The sequence below is a fragment of the Monodon monoceros genome, unplaced genomic scaffold (genome assembly GCF_005190385.1).
Source record: "Monodon monoceros isolate NGI ecotype Baffin Bay Population unplaced genomic scaffold, NGI_Narwhal_1 Super_Scaffold_7, whole genome shotgun sequence".
Classification (NCBI taxonomy): Eukaryota; Metazoa; Chordata; class Mammalia; order Artiodactyla; family Monodontidae; genus Monodon; species Monodon monoceros.
This window is the reverse complement of record NW_021703784.1, coordinates 418,432-445,610: the sequence shown is the minus strand read 5'-3', so window position 1 is coordinate 445,610 and position 27,179 is coordinate 418,432. Positions and strand designations below refer to the sequence as shown.

The 27,179-nt window shown below is 50.1% G+C and overlaps 1 protein-coding gene across 3 annotated transcripts in view; it reads right to left on the bottom strand.

The window, feature by feature from the left end:
- Positions 1–268: 268 nt before the first annotated feature.
- NCAPD3 (non-SMC condensin II complex subunit D3) overlaps positions 269–27,179 on the bottom strand; it is a 57,664-nt gene continuing 30,753 nt past the window's right edge. For 2 of the 3 annotated variants that reach the window (XM_029208619.1, XM_029208621.1), the window contains exons 17-34: positions 24,932–25,123; positions 24,510–24,607; positions 24,300–24,415; positions 20,867–20,974; positions 18,676–18,790; positions 18,465–18,575; positions 15,881–16,119; positions 15,147–15,226; positions 10,448–10,585; positions 10,175–10,308; positions 9,795–9,994; positions 7,479–7,589; positions 5,741–5,923; positions 5,120–5,280; positions 4,849–4,976; positions 3,721–3,798; positions 858–1,047; positions 269–771 (exon numbers count right to left, since the gene is read on the bottom strand). In XM_029208619.1, the coding sequence (XP_029064452.1) occupies positions 666–771; positions 858–1,047; positions 3,721–3,798; positions 4,849–4,976; positions 5,120–5,280; positions 5,741–5,923; positions 7,479–7,589; positions 9,795–9,994; positions 10,175–10,308; positions 10,448–10,585; positions 15,147–15,226; positions 15,881–16,119; positions 18,465–18,575; positions 18,676–18,790; positions 20,867–20,974; positions 24,300–24,415; positions 24,510–24,607; positions 24,932–25,123 (2,488 nt within the window). In that variant the 3' untranslated portion in view covers positions 269–665. The remainder of the gene's footprint in view (positions 772–857; positions 1,048–3,720; positions 3,799–4,848; positions 4,977–5,119; positions 5,281–5,740; positions 5,924–7,478; positions 7,590–9,794; positions 9,995–10,174; positions 10,309–10,447; positions 10,586–15,146; positions 15,227–15,880; positions 16,120–18,464; positions 18,576–18,675; positions 18,791–20,866; positions 20,975–24,299; positions 24,416–24,509; positions 24,608–24,931; positions 25,124–27,179) is intronic. The other variant, XM_029208620.1, reaches the window with a different exon arrangement.

Here is a 27,179-nt window from a genome sequence, read left to right as displayed (position 1 = left end):
TAAGTGACTACCAATTAAAGCCCTGCGCTAAAAATACTCAAAGGCTGTACTCATACTTTTATTCATTTGAAAAAGCTTTAAAAGTCTGCAATTTATAAATAAGAATAGAAAAAATATTACAATCAAGATTTTGACATCAGATACGGCAAACTATGTACTTAGTATAAGGAACTGAAACCAGCTACCAGAAGCTTGACTATAGAAGAGAAAGCTCAGGACTGTGTTCTTTAAGGACCAGAACAGCACTTATGAGAAGGGACTGGATATCTTCAAAGTTTTTTTAAATTCACAAATCTCTCGGTTTATTGCACACAATTAGCACATGACACAGGTTGGCAGAAGTCGGGAAAAGAGGGTCACAAACCACGGTGGGGAGAAGCCAGGGAAGGAGGCCTTTCTGCAAGAGCAGGACCTCCAGTCCAGCAAGGGTCCCTGGAGAAGCAGAGTGGGAAGCCGCCCTCTGGCAGCCTCCTTCCATCTGGAGTAAAGTTACAGTATTAAATGCTTAAGGCATTTCTCTAGTATTTTACACTTTTTAACCAGGTATTTCATAAGGAGAAACTGAAAAGGTTGACCAACCACACAGGTGAAAAGCTGGGCGGCGCTGGACTCACAGGCAAGCCCTTTGCTCACAGTGGAAGCGTCTGGGGCCGGGGGCACAGTGTTCAGTTGGCTGTTTTCAGGGGGGCCTTGCGGCGTGACCTCCTGGGGGCTGTGCTGTCCTTTCCTCTGGCGGGAGATGTCACGTTCCACTGTGGGGGCTGCGGGGGCCTGGGGGGAATAGGCGTGTCACCTGGGGTGGGACAGCCCCCCGCCTCCCAACGGGAACACCTCTGGGCAGGGGCCGGGGAACTTACGGCATGTCGGGCAGCGACAGACAAAGAACGTTGTCCCCCTGGCCCGGGGCCTCCGACACCCCCAGACTTCCTGGGGTGCTGGCACGGCTCGTGGACCTGGCCGGGGGGGAGTGGCCTCTGACGGGAAAGGGTGTCCGGGGTGAGCTGATGTAGCTGAGTCCCGCTCCAAACGTGACATTCTGGATGGTCCCTGGGTGGAGGGGAGAGTCAGTGGAGGGTTAGCGAAGGCCTTCAGGGAGAGAAACTGAGCAAGGTCAGATGCGGGTCTTGCTACGGGTCCACCCAGGCCCACACGGTGCCCAAGCCCGGCCTCCATCATCAGGCCACCCTGCAGGACCAGACCGCTGGCCTGACCGCCCTCCAAGCACCGGTGTGCACAGCCTTGGCTTCTCGACGGCCACTTGTCGTGCCTGAGGCCCCACCCGCAGCTCAGACCCCCCTGCAGAGCCCCCTGCTCTGTCACTGCTCCAGAGTCCCCTGAAGATGCTGCCCTGCTCCCTCCCTCCCTCCCTCTGGTCACTGCAGCCCTGCTGCTACCCCGGATGTCCCCTCGCCTGCCACCTCCCCTCCCACCTTGGTCAGACTTGGGCTCTGTGTCCCACCAGTTGTGTGAGCTACTCTGGGAACCTCGAGTTTCTTAATCTCTAAAGGGGAAACACATGCACCCCCCTGAGAAGAACTGCCAGGTTTGAATGAGATCACTTGTGTTAAGTCCTTAACACAGTACTCAGTACAAGGTAAGTGCTGAAAACACTGAACCACGACTGTCGTTTACTACCTGGGTCCCCCCGTCCCCAGAGGCAAATCTGCCCAGATCCGCGTGTGCACCCCGGTGGCTCCGTGCTCAGGGGGCCCGGCCCCCACTGCCCCTGAGACACCCCCACCCCGTACCCGGTAGGCACGCTGTCACCGCACGCACCAGGACGGCCAGGCTCTGGGCATCCCCTGCGCCGTGGCTGGCTAGCGTCAGTGCATCCGTGGTGCCGTGGGCCCAGGAGCCTCTCGCGCCCCCTTAACAGGCAGCAGCAGGGTATGTTTCCACCGCTGCTGTCCAGACCCTGGGCCCCCAGGGGCTCTGAACCCCCTCCCCGCACATCCTGGCGCGTCCAGGCAGCAGCACCTTCGCCACTGACTTACAGCCTAAGAGGGACTTGCTACCCGCCACCTCCCCCCATTTTCAGTTAAAATCTGGCTCTGGAAATCCCTCATTTCCACTCAGCAGAAATGCCATGTCCACACCGAGTGCAGCCGAGACCACTTCCCCATGGTCACCCCACCTGAGAAGTGGTGACAGAACCGGTACATAAACCAGAGAAGGCAGAACGTGGGCTTCTTAAGTTATCTGGTAATTCTCAGAGGAGGGAGTGCTAAGAGGAAACCTTCCAGCATTTCTTTCTGGTTCAGTGTGAGGAGAGAGCCCCAGGAATTTTACATTCAAGAGACTCGAGAAGTAGTCTCACTTCTAGTGCAAATCCGAGTGGCAGCAGCCGGGCCTCCTGTGAGGGGCACGTGCGGCCAGGACAGAGCAGGGACTGGGGGACAAGCAGAGGACGGGAAATGCACTCCCTCCCACAGCATCTGGCACCAAACCGCCAGGACAGGAGCACAGAGCATACACCGCACTCTTCTGCTTGAAAAAGGGTGACTTTTTACATATATAACATTAGACCCCAATTACCCCTGCTCTTCACGACAAAAGCTGTCACGATTCAGGCATCATCTGGGGAGGGGTGGGGTAGGAGTTCTGTTCATCCATTAATCTCCCTTCACAGGACGACAAATGAAAATCATCTCTAACCCATTAAGTATTCTAAGAGCTCACAGGTAACAGAACCACCAGGCAAGGCACAAGAACACAGCAGGTGCCCAGTAAGTGCCCGCTGACGGAGCACGACTGCACGATGGCCCAATGCCCTGAGGCCTCGACACCACGGGGAACGGCGTGTTCCGCTCCTCCTGTAATAACGCCTAGGACCAGTGCCGAGAAAGCAGTGGGGCCGGAGAGAAGCACACAAGTCCTTGCCCAGTTTGGCCACCACCTGACCTCTCGTCCCGCCGGCTCGCAGCCCTCGCCGTCCAGGCCCGGACAGCACCCCCAGACGTGGTGGAGAGCAAACAGTTAAAAACCAAAGCCAGATGGACGGTGAAGGACTTGCAAGTGTGGTGCCAGGGGCACCTCATCCACTCTGAGGGTCAAACGGGGCTTCTTCTGGAAGTGAAGGGGTGATGGCTGGGGGAGGGGCCCCAGGACGCGGACACCAGGAGAGCGGGGCTCCTGCACCCTTGGGAGGACTGCCCACCCTGGGGTGCAGAGCCAGGGGCAGGTGGCGGGAGATGGGCAGAGGCCCATGGGCCACGCCAGGCGGGGCCTTGTGAACATACTACAGACTCTGGACAGGCAGAGTTTCTTCATACTGCAGTAATTTTCTCAATGGTTTTTATGGGTTTTGAGATAATAGGCTATATATAAAACAAGTGATAGGAATAAACACACTTCTAACTCACCTCTATTTTTAAATAGAAGGAAAGCACGGGACGTTAGAAAAACCTCCCAGTGGGAGAGAGAGGACACAGGCTCTCCTCACGGCCGGCAGGGGAGGCCTCAGCCCACTCAGGCAGCCCGCAGTGCCGCAAGCGCTGACGCCTGGCCCCTGAAGCGGGTGGCCTGAGGTGTTGGCCACCTGAGGTGTTGGCCACCTGAGGAGTCACCAGGTGTAAAAGCACCTGGAAGAGCTCGGCGGTCAGCTGTGCCCAGTCTGACCTGATGCCCCGCGACGTGGCTGAAGCAGCTCTGCTGCGACCCCCGCACACGCGGTACCTGCCGCAGAGTCAGGAGAACGGCTCGTCCCCGCGAACCACTTACGGTCAGGGGTGCTGATCGCCCGTTTAGTTATGAGGTCAAGAGCTCCGCTGGACTCCTGCTCCAAGCCCTGCGAGGACACTGGGATGAAATGGGAGAGCGTTACCTCTCCGAAAACCCAAACAGCCCCAGAGACAAAACATTCCAATGAGAAAAAACACTTGCAAACTACACAACACACTTATTGTCCCAAATAAAGTATTCTTTTAAAGAGGTAATTCAGAAAGGTACGAATAAATGACAAACACGAGAAACAATGGCCTTTTCTCACTGGGATTCAAACAAGTGGAAATGAAAATGAAAATTTTGGGTCTATAAAGCTCAGCAGAGGGCTTCCCTGGTGGCGCAGTGGTTGAGAGTCCGCCTGCCGATGCAGGGGACACGGGTTCGTGCCCCAGTCCGGGAAGATCCCACATGCTGCAGAGCAGCTGGGCCCGTGCGCCATGGCCGCTGAGCCTGCGTGTCCGGAGCCTGGGCTCCGCAACGGGAGAGGCCACAACAGTGAGAGGCCCGCGTACCGCGGAAAAAAAAAAAAAAAAAAAAAAAAGCTCAGCAGAGAAAGTGGAAAATTATGAAACAGCGTTTCTCTGTAGGACCTGGGCTCTCATGGGCCACGGCAGGGATGTCACTGAGGGAAACTGGAGACGACAGTTTGACCATCAAAAGGTTAAAGACATTCAGGGGGGTTAATCCTAAAGATCACACACATACAAGACTGTATGTTCCAGGATGTTCTTTGTGATGTGATTTGTTTCAAAACGTTGAGAAAACCTACATTTCCAGGAACGGGCAGGTGAACAACACGTCATGGCTGCCAAGGCACTGCAGAAGGGTGACGGGAAGCCCTCCCCGTGTTGCTGTGGTCGTGGGATTGTGTGCAGGACAGTTACAAAGCCACGCAACCTCCACCACAACTGCATACACAAAACCACACACACACCTCACCGCTACGGCTGGGTCTCCACATCACCCCATTCTCCAGATCCTCCATCATAAACAGGATTGTTTTACTCCCTGTGACCCCAAGTCCCCAAAGTCCCTTGTTTAAAGACAACAAACAGAAATGCTTTGATGGGGAAGGAGAAGGGGGCCCAGGTCTCCGAGAGCCCTGGAGCCGCCCGGTGGACTCACCGCGCTCAGTGGGCTCGCCTGGGCCCTCGGGACACATGGTGAAGGGTGGCAGCCCCACGCTCCGGCCGCTCGACTCCACGGCCTTCTTGACGGAATTCAGGATGGCGATGGTGCTCGGCGACATGGGCCTGTTGTCGCAAAGACACCAGTGAAGCACAGAGGCGAGACGCGCCCTCATCCTCCCTCAGACCCAATCTGCGCCAACATGCGAACAATGCTCAGGGTGACCTGGGAGGTGCCTTTGGGGACGTGGTGACTCGGCCCTGCACACCTGGCTTTGGGCACCAGCCTCTTCAGTGGCCCAGTGTCCAGGGACAGAGGTGCAGGCGTGTGGGCAGCATGGGGCCTGGATGCGGACGCCTGGCTGGCGGTGGTGCCCACGGTGCCATTTTCTCGGCCGGCAGGAGCTGGCATTTCCAAACTTGGAAAAACCTGTTGCAGAAGAGAAATTAAGACTATGTATCTTCCAACACTTAACGTCAAGAAATGTTTACACCCTCTGAGCAGTTCCGTCTCAGACCCACGCCACCGGCAGCTGCCTGGCATGGCACTCACAGGGCTTTCAGGGATTCTGGGAGAGAAGCTCACCCCGAGGGGGCTGCGGGGGAGACCAGGTTCTCTGCCATCAAAGAGCAAGGACCCTCAGCAGGGTCCTCGCTCTCCGGGAACTTGCACACTCCCCACACCGGGACTCAGGACTTTCCAGATGGGCGGGGGCGACCGGAGAGAAGGCCCTTGGCGATGCTGTCCACGGGACACGGGAACACTGAGACACCCTCAGGCCTCCAGCCACCCCAGGGCCTTGCTCAGATGACCGCGCTCACAAGTGCATGCTGGGACATGCTGGGGAGGCGGGTGGCAGGGAGCAGATGGAGAGGGGCCGCCCACTCACCTGCCCGGCCTCCGCCCCCTGGGCGCTCGCGGCCGCCCTGTCTGTATTGGCCTGCCTCGCCAGCTCCTGTTCCTGGGCCAGCTGCTCCTGGTACCGTTTCATGTCGTACTCGAGCTCTGAGGCCAGCTGCTTGTCAACCGCGAAGAAATCCTTGATTTCATCTCGATAATCCTGCATCACCTCCTAAAACAGACCCAAGGCATCCATGAGCATTCTCTTGAATAAGTGAATGAGCTCTCCCACATGACATCATCAATAACAGGAGCATGCCGAGACCAGGCGGTTCCCATTACATCGACCGACGAGTGAACCTAACGGTATCTCCCCAGGAGTGCCGGCTGCACTGTACTGACCACACGAGCAGGGGCCTGAGCCCCTGGACGCTTCCCACATATCTGCCAGGTAACCCGGAATCCCACATTCTTAGCCTAAAGCAGCCCGTCACAGGGCACAGAACTGCCCTGACAGCTGGATGGGGGTGGAGGTGTATCTGGGCAGCCTGGCTCGGCTCTGGGTCACCACCAGTTCAAAGGGTCTTGTGGTGCCACGAGGCAGCCCCTCAGGAATCCCAGCCAGAGGTTGGGGAGCGGGCAACACACAGTGTCCTGGCTGGAGCTGGCCACTGGGGGCTGTCCACACTGGCTTTCTAAGGGGATGTAGCTGCGGCTCGGAGCCATCTGTACATCCTGACAGAGGCTATGAGCACATCAGGGCGAGGATGCTCTCAGGTCTTAAGGACGGATGCCAGGACCCAGCCTCTCTGCCTTAAGGAAGAAACCATTTTCCCTAACATGTTGGAGGGAGAAAAGATCTACTGTGGCCCCACATTAGGGGATGAGACCCGCCCAGTCCTCCAGCCGCCCCAAGGCTCCCAGGTGGAGGAGAGGACTGCGGGAGCTGCTCCGATGGGGTCCACACGAAGCCGTGCCACCCTCCTCGGTTAAAGCCGTGTGGCCGTGCTCAGCGTGTGCTCAGAAATGGGGACTTACTTTCCTCACGTGTTTAAGGAGTCTACCTAGGACCTAAGCTCTTTTTATTCCTCTCTGAGGTTTAGCAGGGCAAAAAAAACATGAGTGACCTGAAGTCCTCATTTTCTCCACAGTCAGCCTGTCTTTCCCACCTTCACTTCTGTAGGATAAAGAGATATTTGAAAAATCATTATTCAATCTAATTTTTTCAGCGCCCTTTTTGGAAAAAAATGCTTAGCATTTTTTGAGGAAGAAAATAGCCTAGTGTAAAGAAAAAGGAAAAAAATGCTGCATTTCTTTCTAATTGAAAGATTCTGCAGAGCGGCCTGAGGCCTCATTTATGTCCGCTCTGCATGTATGCGTGCCCCACTGCGTAGACCAGGGTCAGGACGCCCCGAAGCCACTGCTCTGGGCAGCATCTCCCGACTGGGAACCCAGAGACAGCATTGGAGGTAAGAGTCCTGAATTAAACGATGAGCATTTCCACTTTATCCCACGCAAGTGAACTAAGACGAGGGCTCTGCTTGTAGCCACAGCTGAGAAGCTTCAAAACTGAATGTAATTGTCAGCAAGGACACAAGACTCAACTGCCCGAAAAAGGCAGGACCAGCTTCTGAGGAACCTGCGGAGTCAATCTGTCTTCCCCCCAAGTCAGAGGCCGGCCTGGGGCACAGCTCCGAGCCCGGATGCACCCACGGTAAGGACTGCAAGACACCCTGAGTAACCAACAGGGGCGTGGCACCAACCACAAACCCCAAGGCCGACTTTACCCTGAGATAGTGCATGAGTTCCCGCAGAGCTGGGATCTTATTCTTCTCTAGTACAGACTTCAGGGAGATGATAATTGGAATAATATTTTCTATGAAATTCCTCTTCTGAACCTGTGGTAACACAAACAAAGACTGTTTGAGATGCACAAAGTTCTGAAAGACAAAGACTTTCCCTCAGCCTAGTTCTGCCTGTGTGGCCGATCTCATACACGACCTAAGTTTACTTTTTATTTTTGATATGATTCTGGGGATTGGAGAGGAACGCCACCTCGGCCGGGGAGACTGTAAAACCATTACCTCAAAACGCTCAGAGGGCTTTGTAAAGCAGGATGCAGACAAGTACTATTCTTATTTCTAAACAAGAAAAAGAAACTAGAATTACAGTTAACCCTTGAACAACCCCAGTCTGTAAGTTATAGAGATTTTCAACTACGTGGGAAGAGCGGGGTGTCGGTGCCCCAGCCCCTACACTGCTCAAGGGACAACTGAATGAAGAACTTGACACAAGCTCCAAACCTCCCCACAACCCACCACAGACCCCTGGCTCCTCACCGGGCCCCTCCTTTCAACATCCTCCCTGGGACTGGGGACATCGCGTGCCTGCAGGTGGGAGCAATGCGGGAGGGGCCGGGCCTGGAGACGGTTTGCGTGTCCCCCTCTGTAACTCTGCACACGTTTAGAACGTGCTGGGTATTTTACACAGTGCCTTCGCAGTCTTCACCAAGAACAATCACTAACCACAAAGGTCTGCACTAAATCTCTTAGAATTAAAAATAACTCATTACAGTAGCCCACATATGCAAGACTGTCATTCTGAATCTGAAAATTATTCTTTTCCTCATTTAAAGTCACTAGTATATGTTCCTTACTTGTAATCCACTCATTTCTAAAAAGTCTTATCAGAGTTCTTGAAACAGGAGGGCAAAGACTAAAGGAATAAATAATTTAATAAAGATGAGTCTGAGCAGAGGCTAAGTATAGGGACAGCCTTAAAAAACGGCTTAAATGCATTCACTCCACAAATATCATCCAACACCTTCTCTCTACCAGACACAAGGCTAACCTCCAGGGCTACAGAAATGAGGCCAAGAACTCTTGCCTTCAAGTTACTTCTAGGCCAGGCTGTGCATTACAATGTGTGGCCAGGTGACGAGTGGCAGGTGTTAAGGGACTTTGGAAGAGGGATGCCTAAGAGGGAAGGAGCAGGGCGGGATGTGTATCAGGGAAAACCTTGGGGACGTGTAGAGATTGGGTGGCAGCAGGGGAGGACGGGGTGGGACAGGGCACCTTGGGCAGAAACAGCAGCACACAAAGGCACAGGGCAGGAGAGCACATCTCCACAGAGGCCAAGAGTCAGCAGACTGGAGGGATGGGAGGAGGCGTGGAGGGAAGGGCGTGCTGTGCACACAGGGGTTCTGTGTGCCTTGAAGAAGAATTGGGATTTTATCCAGAAAGTGACAGGAAGCCACCAACCGACTTATTAAAGATATCATTGATGAGGTGTAACTTACATACCACAACATTTGCCCGTGTTATGTGAACAGATGAACGAGTTTTGGCACAAGTATATGCTAAGTAACCAACACTGCATCTAGATAATCACCCACGATCCATGGCCCCAAAAGTGCCCTGCTCCCCCTCTCTGCCTCAGTCTATTTTAAGCAGGAGAATAAAAAGATCAAATCTGCACTTAAGAAAGATTACCCTGGCAGCAAGGCGGTGCACAGCCCAGAGCAAAAAGAAACGAGATGGAAATGGTACAGGTTAAATAAATGCGGAGCTAGTGGGAACATGAGACAGACAGATTTGTGGGATGAATGGACAAGACCTGGGGACACACTGGATGTGACCAAAGTCCACTCCTTTGGGCTCAGAAGGCTTCAGGGCTCAGGTGGCGATGCAGGCTCGGTACCAGAGCCTGGGCCTGGTGAGCACCACAGCTGTTGTTCGAATCCCAATCCTCACACGCACCGGCCAAGCAGCGCTCTGTGCCTAGCCTGCCAGACTCAGGCTCCCTTTAGGGTAACCTGGCAGATAAAGGTGCCCTTCTCCACAACAGAGCCCCCGGGAACCACGATAAGAGAGACACGTAGGAGGGAGAGATGACCAATTCTGCCTGAGATGCCCGCAGCACAGCCAGGCCACAGGCTCGCAGGTCCAGGCTTGCGGGAGCCGCTGGAGCCACAGGCACAGGTGGAGAACAGCACCCCCCAGGTGAGCATTGAGGCCAATGGGAAGAATGAGGCGGGGCCTTGGCAGACACCCGGAACTCGGGACGGGGGTCGCACAGGCCCCTTCAGGAAGTAGCACACTCACCTGGGAGATGAGCTTCTTCTGCGCCTCCTGCATGACCACATTGGCCAGGGCCAGGTCCTCCTCCTCCACGAGCTGGTCCTTGTCCAGTTTAGCCCTCATCGCCAGCAGCTTGATCTCCTTTGAGCTGAGCACCTCAAACGCGTCCGAAAGCAGCTCGCTGGCTTCCATGTCCAGGGGCAGGACGCCGTCGGCAAAGCACGCTGGAGGAAGCAGAGATGGGCTTCTGAGAGATGCTGCCGGGGGCGGGGCAAGGGGGGATGCACAGCCGGTGGTCCGTCGGCCTGCACGGCACACCTGACGGCCAAGGACATAAGGGGCCCTGGTTGCAGGGGAGCTGGGTCCTTCACACATGTCTCATCCCCCACGCCGGCCGGTCCTACCCAGGATGCTCAGGCAGATTTTGGAAGTGATGTTGAACCGCTGCTCGTCTGTGAAGTGCTCCAGAAGGAACTTGTAGATTTTCATCCGCTTCTCCTTGTTTGTCTTCCCCTTCAGTGAGAACAGCCGCTTCTCTCTAGGGCAGAACAGGACCCTCTGAGCACTGCCCGTGGGCGAGGCCGAGAGGAATTCACTTCCAACGGCAGCTGGAGCCACCCGCACGCCCAGGAGGTGATGCTGCCCGTCTCCCCACACTCCGCCCCGGCGGCGCTGACCTCTCCGACTGGGGGAACCGGTTGTACTTCTCGTGCTTCTCGTAGCTGCTGAAGTGGAAGATGCACTCGATGAAGTGCTGGAAAAACATGGCAGGGTTCCTCTTCAGCAGGAGGTGGGCCAGGCAGAACTTCCCAGTGCTGCGGAGAAGGGGACAGGGGACCGTGTGCTACCGGAAGACAGCCTCTAAGTCACACCAAGACCCTGCAACAGAGGGGACCGTGGAGAGGGTGGGCGACAGCTGCACTCCTGTCACTCGGCTCCTTGGCCCATCCTGCCCTGTGAACCCCGGTCTCACCACCAGCTCTCCCTGCAAAGCTCACAGGCCACTGTCACTCAGCTACACCTCACATGTGGGACTCCCCCCCACCCCACCGCCAAAACCGCTCCTTCAGGCGGACCCACTGGCCACAACCACCACGAGTGAACCTCACCCTCCCACCCCAATTGAACTCTGAACCTTCTCGAGCACCGGGATTAAGCACAAGAGGTTAGTTCGGGTCAGCAGGACAAGGACCTGCCACAGGCGGCAGCCGCTCGACCCAGGCTGAAGAGGGACACATAGGGCCCAGCGCCCACGACCCCAAAGCAGGCACACGCGGACAGGCGAGCGAACGCCCAGGCCTGGCCTCCGCTCGGGGGTCAACCCGAGGCAGTGGAGGCTGGCTCTGATCCGGTCACACCGGCCAGACCCATCTGTTCAAGCTCAGTGGAACTTCCACCCGACAGGAGCCCCGCCGCTCCTGGGGGGAGGAGCAGCAACAAGCACAGTCTGAGCACTTTGCTCTTGGCCCTGGGATGCGCAGGACCCCAGGAGAGCCCCTTCCCCCGATGCTCTCCTTCAAGCTAAGGATAAACTCAGTCTGTTCACAGCACACACACCCACTACAAGTCAGAGGAGGCAGGTCAGAGATCTCGACAGTGATGTGACCTGCTGCCAACAGCAACCCTCCGACTGTTCACCCTGATGCCCTGCAACCACAGAACAGCGAAAACTCTACCTACCAAAGGGAGTTCCCTGGGGAGGAGGCCTGAGCGCTGTTAAGCGCCCTCAGTCCACTCCACACAAACCTGCTCAGCCTCTGAAAGCAGGCTGGAGGCGGAGGCCACAGGGTCAGAGGAGGGGCTTTCCTGACAGGGTCACTCTGCTAAACCAGCAGTGACCACGAATGGAGAAAACCACTAAACAAGCAAAAACATCCCCAAGAAACAACCTGACTTCACCCCTGAGGTATCCGATGACAGTTAACCCTTCAAGGGTTTTCGCAGCTGCCAGACTTGGAAGTCATTCCTATGAATACGTACAACCAGACAGAATCCAGCGATGCTTCTGCGAGAAGACGGGCTGCTTTAGGCTTCCATTTGATGTCAAATGCTCATCTACTCACTTTAGTTCAAGAACATGTACAGGTGGTGACTGATGGGCAAGCACCCTGGTGAATAACCAGCTTAAACAACTGTACAAATAAATTCCACAGTTTAGGGACTTCCCTGGTGGCACAGTGGTTAAGAATCCACCTGCCAATGCAGGGGACACGGGTTCAAGCCCTGGTGTGGGCTTGAAGCCCTGGGCAGGCTGCTGGTGAGAAACCACATCCTCCACCAGGCTCACATGAAGCTCAGCCTTTCTTCTGGACGCTCCTGCCACGCGCCTGTTTTGCCCACTCGGTAAGTACTTCCTGGTTTTTTCCATTCCAAACCCCAACATCGCTGCTATGGTCTGAATCCCAGTTTGTATCCCCCCGAATTCCTATGTTGGAAACCGAGCCCCCGAGGGGGTGGTATTAGGAGAAGGGCCTTTGGGAGGTGACTGGGTCATGAGGGCAGAGCTCTCACTGATGGGGTGAGCGTCTTATAGACGCAGCCCGAGTCCCTCCTTCTCTTCTGCCACGTGAAGACGCGGTGCCGTGAGGACAGGGTGAGAGGTCTGCTCTCTGGAAGCGCCTCACCTCACGCTCGCCACCTCCAAATGCAGAGGGGCAGTTCCTGCTGCTGATCCGCTGCCCAGTCTGTGGGACTTGTTCTAACAGCCCAGAAGGCCTGGGACAACCTCTCAGAGCCCTTTCAGTATCCACACAGCCTCCTGGTCCCCCGGCTTCATCGACTCAGGGACCGCCCCCCACCAGGACTGTGTGTCACAACATCGCAGCCCCCACTTCTGAGGTCGGACAACCCACCCTCACCTGCCAACCCATGAAGCTTTCTGACTCCCTCATCCCCTCACGTGTCCTGCAGGGAGCCCTCTGGATCCTCAATTCCTTCTTTTTCTCCCAAACCAAGCCATCTCTGCCTTACTTCCTTCTCTATCTCCATGGCCCGTCACTGTAGTCACCGTCTTGCCCTAAACCCCTCCGGCCCCTGCCTTCTTGCATGCCCAGAGCATCTGCCCAGCTCCCCTGAAACAGCCCACCAGCCACCTGGCCATCACCCAGACTGCTGTGCTACACGGGCACCACCTAGTGGACAGACGAGGAAACAGGTCATACAATTTTGTAGCCCTCATATTGGGGGTTTACAGGACCAATTAAAAATGTTGTGCAAGAAAACCATAATTCGAAAAGATACATGCACCCCAATGTTCACTGCAGCACTAGTCACAATAGCCAAGACATGGAAGCAACCTAAATGTCCATGGACAGAGCAATGGACGAAGATGTGGTATGGATATACAATGGAATATTACTCAGCCATGGAAAAGAATGAAATAACGCTATTTGCAGCAACATGGATGGACCTAGAGATTGTCATACTGACTGAAGTAAGCCAGACAGAGAAAGACAAATATCATGATATCACTTACAGGTGGAACCAAAAAAAAATGGTACAAATGAATTTATTTACAAAACCAAAAGAGTCACAAATGTAGAAAACAAACTTATGGTTACCAATGGGGAAAACGAGGGGAGGGGTAAACTGGGAGATTGGGCTTGACATACACATACTACTATATATAAAATAGATAACTATTAAGGATCTGTATAGCACAGGAACTCTACTCAATACTCTCTAATGACCTATAGGGGAAAAGAATCTAAAAAAGAGTGGATATACGTATATGTATAACTGATTTGCTTTGCTGTACAGCAGAAACTAACACAACATTGTACATCAACTATACTCCAATAAAAATTAATTTTAAAAAACGTCATGCAATTTTGTTCATGCCAGAATTGCCAGGAAATCCACCACCTGGACCAAAAATAAATTCACAGGGCTCTGCCACTATAGTCTCTTGGGAAGAGCTGTCTTAGCAGATACATATGGAAAAATTAAGGTGTTTAAAGTAAGCAGATAGGCCTGACCTTTGGCCTAAAAATAGAGGACAGATTTAGTTTTTCAAACCTTTTCAAATCATGCTCCACATTTTTACCATGGTTCAAACAAATCCAGATCGCAGGGATAAAATGGAAAGATTTAAGGGGGAGGGAGAAAATGTTACCAGAAGTACTGGTTTTCTCACTACAGTGGAGATGTCTGCCTGTCCTAGTTTCCTTCTGACTCATGCTCTCATCACCTGTGGAACAGGCCCTGCATGTGGTCTACGGAGCGAACAAGGCTGTAACATACACGTGGAGGAGCTGACGCAAGGGGAAGACACCGACGTGCAGGTTAAACACCCACCCTCCCCTCCCGGGTGTGTCCTCCCAAAGCCCCCCAGCACTGGTGCTCCTGCCTGCTCCTGGGCCGCACATGGCACACGGGCTGCAGGGCTGGCCTGGGGCAGAGCGGGAAGGTGAGAGGGCACGGCATAGCTGCCCCATCTCTTTCCCAATTATACACAGAAAAAGAAAGCATAGCAGCCTTAGCTTTTTCCTCTCTGACTCTAGACGTGCTAATTAGAATGTTAACCTTCTACCAGTTTACTATGTAAAATGTTTCTCCTTGGAAAAACATACCCAAAGGAAACCGAACAGAAATCCTTCCATGGGACTAGAATAAACCACTGGTGACCATATTTAGAACCAGAGGGACCCATTACTATATGCTATTTATAGTTAATGAATCTGTAAAGACCTCTTCCCAACTGTGATAGCTTCTGCCATGCATTCAACATTCTATTTTCCAACTGCAGACTTGCTTTAAAAAGAATTACTCATGTAATATAATCAAGGTTAGCAAATTCTGTGAGATCATTTCTAAACCCCTTGAAAATAAATCTTTAATTATAGAAGGGGAAGAATTAACAGTGGCAAGGCAGTCCCCCTGCCTTCCAATTCTTGGGAAACACCCATTTCCAAGGAGCCTTGTAAACTATATGATTTCACACTGCAATTCTGTGTTAATCCCTAGAATTTCTTCCTTACAGTTTCTGCACTTAGAAGAAAGTCTGAACTCTTACTGTACTGGCCTAGAAGTCAACAGTTACTGGCTTCTGCTCTGACAGCTGACCACAACAGAGGCTCACACTGCTCTTCACTCCTCCGTTTGGAAGAACAAAGTGTCAGCAAATGTGGTCAGTGCTGGGATTATTCGATGGTCAATCTGGACAAGGGCTTCTTTGTTTTTTGTTTTTAAACTTATGTGAAAACTAAAGCTTTGTTACACAGCTTAGCATTTTAAAAATCGGCTAATTTTCTGGCAACTGCCAAAGGCTCACTAAACCCTAAATAACACAACTCTAAACCAATTTTAAAGAAAAAGAGATCTTTTCCAGAAACTAGGCCAATCACTCGGCTGGCTGGCGTGAGGAAAAAGACTCACCTGGCGATGTCTGGGTGCGGGTCCACCAGCGTGCTGACGAACCGGAAGAACAGGGAGCCCTTCCACTTCACGAAGTCCTCCTGCTCGAGAGAACAAAGGCTCACGCTTACAGGGGCCTCAGCACACAGCCCTCTGTCCCTGGGGCCGTGGGCGCACACATGGGAGAGTGTGGGCAGGAGAGCCCGACCGTGACTCAGCGCCCCTGCAGGCGGGGAGGCGGCTGCACCCCGCACGAGACAGTGAGGGCATGGACGCATCAGAACAGACACACAACTCACTTAAAGGTCAAATAGCATTTTCCCCTCACATCAGGCTACACACGCGCTCTCGAGCTCTGTCCACGCAGACGTGTCTCTGCAGGCTCTGGGAGCATGTCTGCAAGGTCACCCGGACAAGCACAAGGGTCCTCATTGTACAAATGATGAACGTCCGTCTGGGAACACCGACCGTTCACAGAATCGGAACCAGACCTACTCGTCTATACGTGCTTTTCTCTATGTGCTGTTTACTTGTGAAAACAAACTTCACCCTGCACAACGGGATCTCTGAACAAACACTCAGAAGGAATATTAGGAAGTATCAATCTGTTTAAACGTCTGTCCAGAACGTCAGAAGAGTGGTATGTGAAACTGCACGTGAGCAAGTACCTGTGCCTCTACTACGGTGCAGCCCGACTCCTACACTGCTCAGACCCCCGAACAGGAGCAGCCGGCCCGGCGAGCCCTCATGCGCACCTGCAGGAGGTTAGTGAGCAAGAAGAGTGTCTGCTTGCGGATGAAGGGGTCCGAGTCCTTCAGACACACAGAGATGTTGGGGATGTACTTGTCCACCATGACCGTGTACCGGACGCAGAGGTCGCACAGGACGATGACGACGTTGTTGCGGACGGCCACATCCCCACACACCTCCAGCTCCCGCACCAGGGCCGGGATGCTCTTCTTTGCAAGATCCTCGTGCTGCAAGCACAGCTTCCCTGCCACCGAGAAAGAAAGACACCCTGACTCTATTCTCATTCTCTGCCTCACGTTTTCTCCAGCTGTATCCTGCTATGGATTTTATTTAATCAAAGTGAAAACATCACATCAACAATCACAAACAAAAAATCTAAGGCAGACAGACCCATACTAAATATTAAGAAGCGCCATATACCCCCGGGTTTCACAAGGCAGACACTCTGAGATGTTCCTTCACTTCCTTTTAAAGTCAACATCTGAATTTTGGAGTTATCAACTTACCTGGAAAATGACGAATAAAATGTAACTGCTGATACTTTTTACTTTTGATTATACACATAATTGATAGAAGCTGAAAAGTTTAATAATGAACTTGAAATCTGAGCTAGGTGAATAGATAATCGTGTCATTTATTTCACTTCTTGTTCATAGTTAGAAGAAGGAAGGCTGTTGTTGAGTTTTGTGTTTTTTTTTCTGGCCCGGGGAACATTTTGCTCTTATTTACACTTCTGAGATTTCTGAAAAACAACCATTATTACCAAAAATTCGTAACTCGCGTTGAGTATACACAATCACAAAGAAAATTCTAATTTTTTTTGCGAATACTGACAGAAGTCGGTCTTCTTAAGATAAACAACAGTGTGAGGTCATGGAAAGTATCAAATAAACTGTCTCTTTGTGTGTCAGTGTGTTAGTTTCTGCTTTATAACAATGTGAATCAGCTATACGTATACATATATCCCCACATCCCCTCCCTCTTGCGTTTCCCTCCCACCCTCCCTATCCCAACTCTCTAGGTCACCGCAAAGCACCAAGCTGATCTCCCTGTGCTATGTGGCTGCTTCCCACTAGCTAGCTATTTTACATTTGGTAGTGTATATACGTCCATGCCACTCTCTCACTTCATCCCAGCTTCCCCTTCCCCCTCCCCGTGTCCTCAAGTTCATTCTCTATGCCTGTGTCTTCATCCCTGTCCTGCTCCTAGATTCTTCAGAACCATTTTTTTTTTTTTTTTTTAGATTCCATATATATGTGTTAGCATACGCTATTTGTTTTTCTCTTTCTGACTTTGACGGACGCTAGGTCCATCCACCTTACTACAAATAACTCAGTTTCGTTTCTGTTTATGGCTGAGTAATATTCCATTGTATATATGGGCCACATCTTCTTTATCCATTCATCTGTCGATGGACACTTAAGTTGCTTCCATATCCTGGCTATTGTAAATAGAGCTGCAATGAACATTGGGGTGCATGTGTCTTTTTTTTTTTTCTTTTGCAGTACACAGGCCTCTCACTGTTATGGCCTCTCCGGTTGCAGAGCACAGGCTCCGGACATGCAGGCCCAGCGGCCATGGCTCACGGGCCCAGCTGCTCCGCAGCATGTGGGATCTTCCCAGACCGGGGCACGAACCCGTGTCCCCTGCATCGGCAGGCGGACTCTCAACCACTGCACCACCAGGGAAGCCCGTATGTGTCTTTTTGAATTATGGTTTTCTCAGGGCATATGCCCAGTAGTGGGATTGCTGTGTTGTATGGTAGTTCTATTTTTAGATTTTTAAAGAACCTCCATACTGTTCTCCATAGTGGCTGTATCAATTTACATTCCCACCAACAGTGCAAGAGGGTTCCCTTTTCTCCACACCCTCTTCAGCATTTATTGTTTGTAGATTTTTTGATGATGGCCGTTCTGACTGGTGTGAGATGATATCTCATTGTAGTTTTGATTTGCATTTCTCTCATGATTAGTGGTGTTGAGCATCCTTTCATGTGTTTGTTGGCTGTCTGTATGTCTTCTTTGGAGAAATGTCTACTTAGGTCTTCTGCCCATTTTTGGATTTTGTTTGTTTGATATTGAGCTGCATGAGCTGCTTGTAAAGTTTGGAGATTAATCCTTTGTCGGTTGCTTCATTTGCAAATATTTTCTCCCATTCTGAGGGTTGTCTTTTCAGCTTGTTTATGGTTTCCTTTGCTGTGCAAAAGCTCTGAAGTTTCATTAGGTCCCATTTGTTTATTTTTGTTTTTATTTCCATTCCTCTAGAAGGTGGGTCAAAAAGAATCTTACTGATTTATGTCATAGAGTGTTCTGCCTATGCTTTCCTCTAAGATAAACCATCTCTTTATGATGTGAACTGCAAACTTATTTCTTCATTCCCAGAACTCAGTGCAGTGCCTGGCATACAGCTCTTGAAGAACAGACTTCATGGTGCTACATTATGAGTATTAAAAAATCACAGGTTTGATGGTAATAAATTAAACAGGGAGTGTCCTGCACAGCTGGGTGCTCCTACAGTTACCTCCCGAGCTTACAAGCTTATAAATCACAAAGCACACGTGGAGAGGCTGCCCCGTGTCTCCTTACTCACCCAAGGTGATGACGGCATGTGCTCTGATCACAGAGGGCATGACAGAGCCCTGGAACTGGGAGATGGGCTGGGAGGATGCGGCCTCACTGCCGCCTGGGTCCGACATGGTCACTACAGGAGGGAAGAGAAGGGAGGAGAGGTCTTGCTGCACTGCTACAAGGCAAACCCAGCCCCGAGGCAGCAGGCGCGGAAGGCACGCCAAGGGCCTTACAATGCTCCGCGCTGGCAGAAGCAGCCAGGATGGACTGCATCAGCAGGAAGGCTCTCTTGTCCACTCTGGCTGGGCAAAGCTGGGCTACGTCTCCTAAGGTAAAAATGTACTTCACCTGCAAAGAGAATTGGTTTTGCAGTAAGAATAAGTCAAAAGAAAAATGAACTCTAGCTAGGTTAAGGCCACATCAGTGGAGTACTTTTTCTGTCCCCCAAATTAAATGGCTGGGTTTTTTCCCTGCAACAACACACAGCCATTGTAAAAATCCAGTCACTGCTTCAACTAGGGTGACTGTATAGGTTTATCATCTGTATCTAGATACTCCTGCAAGTCAAAGGGGTGCTATGACAACAGAGTGTACCTCGGTGCTTCCGGGTAAGTGGGGACACGGAACAGCTGACTTACAATCCTGCCACCCACAGACACCATCCTTGTTTTTCTGTATGACTTTCTTTTCAAAGTATTTTTATAGTCACAGGGCTTCCTGTTTGCTTTTCTCACACTTGCCAGTCACACTAGGTTGAAGTTTGTGATTCTGAATTTCAGTATCAGGCATCCTTTCATGTCAGTATATACGATCAATATGTTTAATGACTACATAAGTATGTTAAAAACTCTGAATGTCATCAAGGTTGACCGCACTATTACTACACATTTATGTTGACATAATCCCTTCCTGTTTGCATCAGCTCTGATGGACACCTTTGCGTCCTGGGACAGTGTTCTGCCTCCTCAGAGGGGAAGTGCGGGGTGAGAGGGCATATAGCCTGTTGCACGCTTTAAACTCACTTCCAGACTGTCCTCCTGCTTAGCTTACTAGTAAGACTCCTACCAAAACTTGTGAGAATTTGCTTCCTCAAGCCATCACTACTGTGTCTTTATTAAGGACCTTCAGCTGAACAGTTAAGTAATACTTATTCTTTTAATTGTAAAAATACAAGGGTGATGCTAAATAAACAGTACAATGTTGAATAAAGGCTTTTTAAGAGTAAAAAAGCTAATAAGGATGTGTGTGTTTAAAAAGAACTGAACACACTGTATCTCAGTGGATTAGTGGCACATTTGAATTATATTTAAAGAAGAGTGAAATAAACAATATATATAGGGCAAACTTCTCCATATATTTTGACCAAAGGGTTAATTTTGGTGACATATTTAAGAGGAAAAAAAAAAATCTTATAGTGGGGAAAACTCACTGGTCATAATAAGCGTTTTTCTTAGATTGGGTAGGGAATCCCAGACAAATTAGTGGAGCAAGACCCTCCAGAGAAACCCTGGGTCGGGACCACTCTAAACACTGCAACCTCTGACCCAAAACATCTGGGATCTCGGTGATCAGGATATTTTTATTACTGAACTGGGTCCGTATTAATGCCTTGGCACAAAGGGTCTCCTCCTCCAACAAATCTAAACACGGCCATCAATCCCCAGGTCCAAGTGCGAGGGGCCAAAGCAGGAATTGAACACAGAAGGGAAGTGCTCTACTAATTTTCAAACAGACAAGGAAAATGACCAGTTTTGGCGAGATGATGGCCTAGTCTGAAGGGCATCAAAAAGCAGCTCATATTTGTCCTTATGGGACAGTGTCAGATGCTGGAATCAGAATCACCACGTTTTGCTGACAGTCAGCTACTTGAACCAGAAAGCGGGCCCCGCGTTCACTGGCTCAAAGGCACCTCTTCACGGCACCATTTCTAAAGCAGGGTGCATGCCACACACTCTCACTGCTCCCAGGGCAGCAGCTTCTCCAGCTCTCAAATATTCCATTTGTTTTAGACATGACCTGGGAGCTGCTCTATAGTCTGATATTCAAACAGCTTGCCAGACACATTAGACAATTAAAAAAAAAAATCAAACCAACAAGCCAAAAGAACAAAGAGAATGCTCACTTTACTCTTTTCTCACCTTATTACTTCTGAGCTCACAACACACACTGTGTTTTCCCTGTTGGATCAGGAATCTCACACGACCCAACTGGGAGAAGGATTTACCATCGTTTTCCCCCAGATGATAAGTATGGGAGAGAAAAATGAATAGGTCACCGATAAAAAATTCTAAAAAAAAAGAGTAAGCCCCAGGCTAGGAAAATCCTTTTCTTGCTAAGAGTACTGAAAACGCACCTCACACAGCCGTCTACAGGCCCAGGCGACACAAGCAGGAGAGGAGGACGCTAAGAGCAGCAGCTACTCACCGCCAGGTCTTCGTTCATCCTCCCGGTCCCGTCCTCCTTCAGAACTATGTCGGAGAGGCAGCGCACACAGGCAGAGAGCACGTCCCCGCACGCCTGCACCAGGAGTCCCTGCAGCAAGTCAAAGGCCATCTCTGAAGGGCACTGCGCATCCATCAGACTGCCCGCGACACACAACTTGCTCACAAGAAACTCTACGGCCTTCAAATGCATAAACCGCAAGCCATGGAAACCCCAGCCATCATGCTTTTGCATCTTTGCTCTTTTAGCAATCTGGCAATGCAAACTGGCTAAGTAGAATTCACGAAGAACACTTATGTATGTTCTTTGTAATATGCTATATTTACTACAAACATATATATTTATGTATTATCTTTCTTTCTATTGTTACATTTGCCCTATAAGAGGGAAAGACATTTAGGAAGATCTACTGCCCTAATTTATAAGAGATCTGTAATAGCAGTGCTCCTCCAATAGAGAAAAACATTGCAATTCTTCTGGCATATATAGATGGTGAATTAACTACTGTAATAAAGAGTATATTTTAAAAACACATAGAATAAAAAAGAACAGTTTTTACCCTCCTGAAATGTATTTATTAGAGAGAAGTTTTCAGAGTCTCTTATTAGTTAAAGTGACCTCAAGGGGGTCCCACCTCCAGCCCACACATCTCACCACGCTTATGGGCCAAGTGAGGAGCTCGGTCACACCCTATATAACCCGGAAGCCACTTTTCCCAGGAGGCCGTCCCTACACACCCAGGCTGAGCTGAGTGGCTCCGCCCCAGGACCGCCACGTTACCAGACACTCGGTTCTGTTTCAGGAATTATTCTAAGGCGTTGGGATTACAGGTTAATGTGTAGGTCTCCCACACTATGCGGCAGGTGCCTTAGGAAAGGGCAGTGTGAACCACACCCCAGGGAGTGCCCAGCAGCAATACCACAAGACGGTACTCTAAGTTTGCCAAACTGGGGGCAAACCATCATCACGATCCAGACATTTGTAGTCTGACTCGGCCTAAAATGTGTCAAAGCTATTGTCTTTATTAACGTTTTACAAAATGACTGCACTTAAGATGTTAAGAGACTGCACAACCTGGAGCTTCTGAAATGCACGTGCTCTGTCTCAGCCTGGCTGAGTCCTTTGGGCCCAGCACCCGGCTGCTAGTGAGAGGAAGACCTCAGAGTCTGGGCGAGCCACCAGCCAGCCAGCCCTGGGCTCTCTCCATGCAGGGGCTCCTGTCACACTTCCAGTGTGACTCCCACTAACCAGAGAGACGTGTCCAGAGGCAAGTCTGTCCAGTCTAGGCAGACCTCAGTACAGTTTTTCTTCAGTTGGACAAAATCTGTCTCCTTGCAATTTCCACCCACTGGTCGAAATCAGTGCTCTGTGACGCCAAATAATTCCAGTTCTCTGTCCTTTGGGTCCTTCATTCATGTGTATTAAGCCAGGCAGCCGGCCTCCCCACACTTCCTTCTCCAGCTAAACACGCCAGGCCCTCAGTGCTCCCGGCCAGCCTGCTCTGTCACCCTGCTGACTGCTCTCCTTGGATACATCCATCTGGTCTCATCCACGTTCTCTGAATGGCTGTCACTGAGACAGAATGGCAGCACGTGGCCTTAGAATCGAGTGTACAGACAGCACGACGAGCACCTGTTCCAGACACGATCTCTACTCCCACAGTCCACACCTGCACCCACTTCTTCAACGACTGCCTCAGAATGCTATGAGCTCACACCAAGCTTGCAGAGAGCAACGATGCCCAAAGACCAAGCCTCTCACACGTGCTGCCGTTGAGCTACATCTTGATGGTCTATTCTTTGGGTAACTTGTCTTTCTCCGTAAAATACAGGACATTCATTTACAGATAAAAGAAGCACAAGTACGTTTCTGGTCACTTGGATGTAAAGTATCCTGAGATTCTGGGAAGTCTCAGGGCCTTAGTCCACTGCCCACCACAAGGGAGGTGGTCTTGGCAAAGCTAACACCCTGCTGTTCTCCTAACACAGCAGTGAGTTCCTCTCCCTTCTGGGTCTCAGTTTCTATGTTTGATGACAACTCAGCCTTCCCCACAGACTAACAACGACACAACTTACTGTCCTAATGACTGTGGCCGGTGGTGGGCAGACAGTTAGTCTTTACAGCCCTAGCTCCCCCCAGTGCAGACCCTCTCCAGCCAGTGCGGGGGAGCCACAGTGGCCCAGGAAGCGGGGCCCGTGGTGCAGGCCTGGCTCCGCACTAACAAGCGACATGCCGCAGACACTTGGGGGACGGCGCCCTCACATTCTGCCACAGAACCTCCATTCTTTCCTACAGCATTTGTTCCTCATCATCTTTTGTTTTGTTTTTACCTGTTTTCTGCTATTCAAATATGCTCCCTACTTAGGTAATGTTCCTTATTTAAAAGTTTTCCACACACTTTCTTGGATCAGAGATAAACAGAAAATCAAATAAAGCAAGTATCCTCTTCACCAAAAAGTGTCAAAAGGTTTATGCCAGGAAAACACCAGACACAGAAAGAGCTGGGCATTTTTAATTAACTAAATTTCAACCTGCTTTAAGTCCTAAGCAAAAAAGTTACAGTATATTGTCTTACTACAATGGTTAACTTATCAGGAAAGGACTTTTTAAAAAGAACTTATACAAGAAAATGAAGCTTAGGAAGGTGGCAAGTAGCTCAGACGAAGCAATAATGTTTTTATTCTGGGAGATTTAAATATATTTCAGCAACTATTTAATTTTTGACTTCTAAAATCATTATTAATAACCCCCAGTCCTAAAATTTTTCATTATGATTAGCACTGTCTAGGAGTATATTTCATGATAAAAACTGAATACATGGTAGTAAGATAATTTATCATTAGAGATACTTAAATGGATAGCTTTGGGGGAGTCAAAGTAACCCTCTGTGTCACATAGAACGCTGGTTTGGAGTTGTGATGATGAATCCAAAGAGAATGTCAGCAGGAGGCTCTGGGAACTCTGGGGACAAGAGATACTAGGGTGACAGGATGACGGCTAATCAGGAATCTTCTGGTCTGGAGGGAAGCCGTGACTAGGAGGAAACCGCTTACACATCCCTGGAGTGAGGGAGGAGGGTCTAACAGGCTATTGTGAGCACCGAGGTTACGATGATTAAGACAACCTTGTAGATTCGATCCTGGAAACAGGTGTCCGCCAGGTGTGCTTCCTAGAAGACACTGGTACTCAGAACCAAGGAGGTGACCTCCTAAAGGAGCTGTGTGTCTTCAGCAGCCAAGGTCTTCTTGGGGACTGTCAACTGCTTGTCACGTAGGTGCTTCCTTGGAGAACTAACTGCTGGGGACCACCCACCCTTCCAGGTTCTCCGTGGAGAACACGCCCCCAGCTTCAAGGCAGAGCTTTATGTCTACGTACAGACAAATGACAGACACACCCTGGAGAGTCTGTAGCGTACCTGCTCCTCCGCTGGCGTCTCTGCAGATGCTCTACAGAGTCTTTGCAAAGTATCAACAGCTGGGCTGATCAACTTTGGTGACCACCAGAATCCATTCAGCTTACTTTTGATAACATCTAAAAAAGAGAGTTAATTCCCTTGAAGTTTAACTCTTAAAAATATATAAAGTGAGAGGCAAAGCCTTTTCACGATTCTCCGGTTGACACTCACCTGTCACCTTGTTCCGGGTGCTCTGAGGAAGATGCTTTGCAATATGCCCGATAACACAGAGGATGTGCCCTAAGGTGTCTGCATTGGGGTCCTGCTGCCTGTGGAAAGGGCAGAAGAAATATCAGTATAGAACCAAAGTAAAAATTGCTGCCAACAAAATACTTTTCTTCTGGATCATCAGTATTGGAGGAAGTAGAGTAACACGGTTTAGGAGTCGAGTTGGGGAGCATTAAGGCACTTAATGTACTTGGACAATCAAAGCCTAAAAGTGATTCTTTTTTCCATGTTTGTTTTTACGCCAGAATTTAAAGAAAAGATCTGTGTATATTAACAGCTATGAAAGAGCCCACTTCCTTAAGACATGAGCTTTGTTTCCAAGACTCTCTCGTGTCTGGTGGCAGCTAAATCACAAGCATGCGAACCTGCTTATTTTCTCCCAGGACTTTATGATTTGGGTGTAGTCCAGCGTGGGTGACGAGCCAGCAACCTTGGAGAGCAGCATCCAGGCCGGGGCAGAGTGCTCCTTGCCAGTGTGGGAGAGCACATTGTTTACAAAAGTGGAGGAGAACTTATCTTTCTTGGACCAGACATGAAAAGCCTTATCTAAATAGCGGCTGGAAAAAAAGATGAGAAAGCAGAATTGTAACTGTAAATACACAAAACTGTTCAGACCTGCCCCTCGGTGAAGGGTATCAACTTCTGCTCCAGGATTCTGGCACATAAAACATATAAACAGAGGTTCCTGGCTAGTGGCTCATCTGATAGCAAACTAGGTATCTTTCTAATTATTATTACACTGAATAAGGTATATTTACCCCTCCCCTGCCCATAAAGTATTTATTTTTAAAGAAAATAATAAAATTTCATAATTCACTTGAGACCCTCTAAAATTTCTATGCAAACATATGGGGTAAGTTACCAATAACAGGTACATCCAGAGTCTACAGGGTTTTAGTGACAAAAAAATGTAGACATTGTCCTTTTTTCAATGGAAGGATTGGAGAGAAATGACATCCTAGCATTTAAATACGGTGATATTAAATGAGCTCGACTTTGCTATGACCTGCCAATACCACTCAGAAATACATATATCAAACTTTTCTAAAATAAAAAATGCTTCTGATGTATTAAAGTGTTTGTGTGATGTCACTGCTATTTTTAAACCATTTATTTTACTTTTTCCTATAGCACTGAATGACATCATATGACTCATGAGACAAATGCAGTATTACATATTTAAGTGGAGAGAAAAATACATTCCTTCCCCCAATTAATTTCTTCTACTGCTAGGCACACACACACACTCAGATTAGCAAGACTTTCTCATTAAATGAAAAAAAGAATTCTCAAAGCACACAGAAGGCAACTATAAGAAAATAAACACATCTACACACAATAAGCATATGCATATAAATGAATGGTTTTATTAATAAATTAGCTTTTGGTTAAAAATCTATCTAGAGTTTTACTGCAAATGACTAACATAATTTATATGTGACTGCTATCCAAAAGCAAGATACATGAAATCAACAAATATTTAAAAGTTTATGCACAAGCATCACAGAGTATTAACTGAAGTTTACTGCAGGAAGCCAACAGAATGACAAAACATCCTCTGAACTTCCAGGTCTGAGACCTCAAATCTGGCTCCTCTCTGACCACGCACACCCTCCACAAGGGCTGGGCCGTCCCCAAAGCCTCCCAACTGGACCCTCCATTAGCCACACTGCCCATCACAAGCAGGGGATGGCGCACCACTCAGAATGCGGTTCAGCAAACACCACCTGGTTTCCTGAAAAGCACTGCCGACGTCTATCCTAATATCAAACCAAAGCAACCCCCCTCAGTGCCCATCTCAGTGCCCCCTGCTGGACAGAACTGACCACACTCTCCCTTACACTCCAGTCGACTTGTTTGACCTTCTCACTAATTCCTTTTCTTCTAATCACACCAACTGCTGATTTTGAAGAGGTCTGTTCTGAGTCATCTTCTCTAACCTACAACCTAACTCTGGGCGATGTCCTCCATCACCAGGATCGTCGCAAGCACACACTGAAAATGGGACTCCATCCCCAGCCCCCCCCCCCCCCCCCCGCCCTGCCCCACCTCTGCTTTCCGGGCCTTGTTCAACAGCAACCCCACCCAGAAGCCCTTTCAGTTAGGATTCCTGGAGCAGCAGGCCTCTAAGCCTTTGTGTTGCTATTTCCTGCCTGGAGACCCTCACCATTAGGCCTGCCTGGTTACTCTCAACTCTTTCCACCTCTAGGGATGATTGAGGTCATACCACCATCAAAAGGAAGCTACCCTAAGCTTAAAAACAAGAAGAAAAGGTAAAAACCCATACTGCTCCACGTGCTCCCTGCTGGCTGCCATGACTCCCTTTCCACTGGACTGTGGGCAACCAGAGTGGAGGGTGCAGGGCGTCCTCAGCCCTCAGAGCCCGTGCCCCCTCCCCGGCTTCCCACCGCTGGACAGCTCCTCTGCAGCCAGCTGCTTCCCCTGGACCCGGGTTGCCATGCCTTGAGCTCGAGTCATTCACCGGTGGCCTGTGTCCTCAGACTCTGGTCACAGACACAGCCGATCCGTGACACCTCCTGTGCTATGAACTCCTGGGGCCCCTGCAGCACACACCACGCATGCGCCCGTGGCTCTGCACTGGCTGCATCCTCC